At 38.2% G+C, this 5393-nt stretch overlaps 1 protein-coding gene across 1 annotated transcript; it reads left to right on the forward strand.

The window, feature by feature from the left end:
- Nucleotides 1-2803: 2803 nt before the first annotated feature.
- Nucleotides 2804-3853, forward strand: LOC127791371 (non-specific lipid transfer protein GPI-anchored 14-like). The gene is made up of 3 exons (XM_052321204.1): nucleotides 2804-3216; nucleotides 3304-3408; nucleotides 3547-3853. Exons 1-3 carry the CDS (start codon nucleotides 2883-2885, stop codon nucleotides 3726-3728), a joined length of 621 nt encoding a protein of 206 aa, XP_052177164.1. The 5' UTR covers nucleotides 2804-2882; the 3' UTR covers nucleotides 3729-3853.
- Nucleotides 3854-5393: the final 1540 nt, after the last annotated feature.

Below are 5393 nucleotides of genomic sequence, written 5' to 3' on the forward strand. Positions count from 1 at the left end.
AAACTAGAAGTACAATGGACATACACATGTAGTTGATTATTCAATTGTTGATCCAAATTGTATAGTATATATAGGTCAGGGTTCTATTTCTATGACTGGCTGATCCTCTAGCAGTGGCTCAAAAGATTAGCGTCAAAGTTAATGCCTAATAGCTCCATGCGTGTCGGTAGCCCTTGAATTTTTCCTCTATTCACCTTAGCATGCTAAGAATTGATGTTGGCATACTTGGATGTGAAAGTAAAGCATGATCGCTATGGGGCAAACAGCGTAGTTCAAAATTTTTGAACTTACCCCGATCCTGGCGATTGGATCAACGTCGAAATCAAATCATTCACATACAAATAAATAAATCTAACCTTTAGATTATCGAGTCGTTCGCAGATTCGAGCCGTCCAAGCGTCCGGCCTCTAACTCGTGATACGCGGCACTCGTCCGTTGGCAAGGAGAGCGGAATAGGAGTGCTAGCTCCTTCTCCTTTGCACGGCTTGTGTATGAATGGTAAAAGAACGTCCACGTTTCAAATCGATGCCAAAAAGAAACGGGAAGAGTAAACGGTAATACGTTTTTCAACTCTTGATAAACGTCACCAAAAACCACTTCACATTTTGGGCAACTCATAAAGGGATATTTATAGTGAAATATCCTAGGGTTTCTAAAACCCTAATGGATTGGGCTAGCCCATTAATTCTAATTTAATTAGAATCTTAAGTGGGCTTATTCTAGTCCAACTAGAAATATAATTAAATTGCCCAATCCTTTTATAGGTTAAATAAAATATTATGGCCCAAATCTAATTGAAGCCCAAATATATTTTATTTAATATTTGGCCCAAATCTAATTTAGTCCAAATATAATATTTAATATTTGGCCAAAATCTAATTTAGTCCAAATATAATATTTATTTTAATATTTTTCCAAATCCAATTTAGTCCAAATATAATATTTAATTTAATATTTGGCCCAAATCTAATTTAGTCCAAATATTAACTTAAGCCCAAATATATTTTATTTCCTATTTGCCACTCCAACAAATAAAAAATTATTAAATTAGAAACTCCTTCCTAATTTAATTAATTGCCATTTTAGAAAATTCTTTCCATTATGACGACTCCTCGTCATATCGACGTCATTACGTCTATTTGTTCTTTTTCCGTGAGAACCTACGATGGTACAACTTCTTGCCGAAGTGTCCCACTTAACCATACGTCCACTCTCCTGGTTTAAGCCAGGGACCGTGCCTATTGCGTATGACTCATTAGGCTTCCGAATATGTTGGCAATGTGTCGGTACAAACACATAAGACAAGATTGGCCTCTAGCAAGGCATCATGCCTACCCAATTATTCAGAAGGATTCATAATCCGCAAATAACCTTTCACGAGCATGGTTACCGTGTAATTCGATCCTCTCGTCAATGTATCTTATGTGATCTCAAGTATGGCGATGTATTGCTTGATAACGATCACATGAGTTTTCTTCGGTCTTCTAGATATCTTCACTTAATAGAAAGTAAATCAATAACTCCTTATTGATCTCTTTTACCATGGCCATGGATTTAAAGTGAATATCCACCGAAGGCGCCTTAGATACATCATCCTCTATCAAGAGATAGACGAGTCCCATCTTGGTTATACACCCATCTCCATAAGCCTCACGATATACCCAACGATCGCCCATATGCAGCCTTTGTCTAGGCCCATCGAAACGATGTCAAAGCATACCGATCTTCTTATGAGATGACCGTGACAACCTCAGGTCCAAGGATTAGTTACACCCATCTCGTATGAGAATTCCATCAACATATAACCAAAATGGATTCTCATGGCGAGTCATGTCCAGTGACACGTTCTCCAACATTGGTCACCTATGTACTTATTTAGGCATCCTCATGCCCATGGGTGTGAGACCCCCATTGCTATCACATAGCAAAAACATAGCACATACAAGTCTTACCGCAATTGTCAATGTCCAGTCTTGACATTGCTACGACTTGGGACGTTTAATGATATCTAGAAACTGTGATGCATAATCTCACATCTTTATAGGTTATTCACAGTATACATCATATGGACTTCTATCTAGTTTCATTCGGTTATTACAATAATAACAAGAAACTAATAGAATGACTTCTTGTGAATTTGAATAACTCCTTATTCAAATAATAACATGATTACAATTGTCAGTGTACAACATGCTCAATATGATTGGGTCTAGAGCACCTACACTAACAGGATGAGGTTTAAACAAAATATCTATTTAGAACCAGTAGCAAAATTGGGATGAGAGAAGAACCCTCGGGCATAGCTTCTCATTGTCATCCCTAGAGAGAAAGGAGAAAGGGTTTGGTCGAAAGAGAAAATGAGGGAGAAGAGAGAGAAAATTTAATGGTATTTTGGTTATTCTAAAATTTATAAGGAGAAAAGTAACGAGAATAAAGACAGTGGAATGAATTTAATGAATCAATGAAAGCCTATGTAAAATATTTTAGAAACAGTGTAGCGTTTGTCTTTTGGCCAAATAGTAGGGACCCTAGGTATCTAGGTAAATAATTGAGCTAATAAAAAGAAAGAAAAGAAAAGCACATAGAGGGAGGACGTCATGACAGCGAGGATGGTCCTGAATGTAGTAATGAATATGAATTGGCATCCATCGATCTCAAGAGGACGCTAGAAATTAATGTGATGAACTAACGGTCCGTACCAAAATCAAAGCTTTTTTTTTGTTTTTTATGTCATGTTCAAGAAATTAATAATGTGTGAAACTTTTTGTTCTCTCTATCTACATATATATATATAAAGAAGGGTAGGGAAGCGATGGATGGAGCAGCAAAAGCTAGCCAGCTAGCTACTATAGTGTTAGTGTTTGTGTTTGAGGTCGAGGTTGATGTTGAGGTGGATGGCTGTAATGATAATATTAATAGCAATAATACTGGCCATGGCGGCAAAGGCAGAGGCAGACATAGCCAATGACAGGGAAGAGTGCGCGAACCAGCTGGTGGGGCTGGCGACGTGCCTTCCGTTCGTGGGCGGGGAGGCGAGGGCGCCAACGTCCGACTGCTGCAGTGGCCTCCGCCAGGTGCTGCAGAAGAGCAAGAAGTGCCTGTGCGTACTGGTGAAGGACCGGAACGATCCCAGCATCGGCTTAAAGATCAACGCCACGCTTGCCCTCTCCCTTCCTGCTATTTGCCAATCCCCTGCCAATGTCTCCCAGTGCCCCGGTGCCTACTCCTCCTCCTCCTCCATCAATCAATCAGTAGCTAAATATTCCTCAGCTTTTTATTCCATTCAATTCTTTTTGCATGCAGAGCTCTTGCACTTACCCCCAAACTCTCCGGATGCCAAGACTTTCCAGGATTTTGCCAACGGTGCCAAAGGAATTATTAGCAATACTACGTCCCCACCTGCCAGCGGTAACATTAACAACAAATATCATCATATGCTTATGCTTTCTCCAGTCCATGTTTAATTAGTTCTTCATATATATATATATATATATATATATTAGCTAATTAATATATATTTGTTTGTGGGTGTGCTCAAAACTAAAGGGAGTTCGGATGGTTCAAGAGCTGCTTCGATAAAGAGTGAAGCTGCTGCACAAACATACAATACAAGCAGCACCAGGAGCTTCCTTTTTCATCTTCTCTCCGCACTCCTCACTTCTTCTTTGCTGCTTGCTTTTGGTTGCTTTCCTCCCCAGTCTGCTCTCGTGCCTTTTCCTTTCAACTAATAATTAAGACTCTTTAATTTTATGTAAAATGACCACTATTTTGCATCTTCTTCTTCTTCTTTCTTCGATCAATGTATTGTTGTTATTACTATACTATTAATAAAACACATATGTAGTGCATAAGACTTGTTGGAGTACGGTATTGACTGGCCTCCACTCAATCTCACTCTCAATCACTTGTGGCTGATAGTTTTATAGGAGAAAATAGGCAGAGAGAAACTTCGACTCTGTATTACTTCTTTATATTGGTATGAAACAAAGACTGAGATTATACCTAATTTATAGGCAGATGATGAACAGAAAATTAACTTTGATCTGATCTGTTACTTTGAGAACATTGAAACTCCACATTGAAATTGAGAAGACCAAATTGAAACTCCAGGGGGCTTCTCGACTTTGTTTTCCAATGTGCTGATTCCTTATATCTTTTCCTTCATTATAAATTCTTCCATCTTGGCTTTTGGGAATTCGTGCAACAATTTTAGTTCTTAACATTTTCCCCTTAAACTTGTACCTCCCATTACTGAAAATATCACAAAGATGCAAACAAATCTTAGTCTCTTTGTGAATATATCCATAATTTGTTCAATTGTCTTCACATGCTCCAACTCAATCTCTTTTTCTTTGATGTGTAATCAAATAAGATGAAATAGAGTATCAATGTGTTTTAACCTCTCATGATGAACTATATCCTTTGCTAAAGTAATAGCTAACGAGTTATCAACAAAAATCTTGTTGAATTGTCTTACTCCAATTGTAAGTCCTTACAAGTTATCTATGTAGGCAAATATTATGGCATCCACATACCGCAACTACAATGTACTCAGTCTCACACGTGGATAAAGCAACAATGGATTGCTTTTTTATGGACAATTTAAAGGTTGTTCCATCATAGTAGATGTCATAGGTTCAATTTTGAGGCTTAGATCTTAGCCTTGCGATGACACTAAATTTGCCCACTTAGTTAGCCAAAGAAACATGCAAGAAGCACAAAACAAATTAAGGGAAAAATAACATGACAAGTAAAATAAAACTTGACCTTTTATTCAACCAAAGGACATAAGGAGAATGGCTTGAACAGCTTAGTCTAAATGTCTACAAAAATGCCCCAAAAGACAAGTATTTATAGGAACAAATATGGCAGTTGATAATCCCAACTGCTAAAGGTAAAATGGTAAAACAATCAATAATGGAAATAATCGCCATTAGAATTCTACATTAAGCCATAACCACTTTGCACGCCAAGCTTGTGCTTGTCTTAGGCTTGTTGTGCACAAAAATGATTAGGTTTATCATGCGCGAGCCCTATTCGTGCCATCTTGATCACATGCTTGTGTGTCCCCTAGCTTGCCTTCCTACCCATATGTAATGTCCACCAGCTATGCCTTCGTGTTGCCCATCTACACAGACCTGCATCACAGCTTCCCACATCGCCATGTTCTAGTTGGGATCTACATTGCACCTTGTCCTTGGTCATGCCTATTAGTGTTGTATGTTGTAATGTTAGATTTAGATGACATCTAGTATGTAATAGGGATACTTATTTGATAATCTTGCAATCAATAAAATTGTCATATCTTCATTCATACCTCTCCAATTGTTGTTGCCAAAAATACAACAATTAAAATTTATGGTGTGGGATCCACGCGAGCTAGGTGTCGGGTG

The sequence above is a fragment of the Diospyros lotus genome, chromosome 1 (genome assembly GCF_014633365.1).
Source record: "Diospyros lotus cultivar Yz01 chromosome 1, ASM1463336v1, whole genome shotgun sequence".
NCBI classification, from domain to species: Eukaryota; Viridiplantae; Streptophyta; class Magnoliopsida; order Ericales; family Ebenaceae; genus Diospyros; species Diospyros lotus.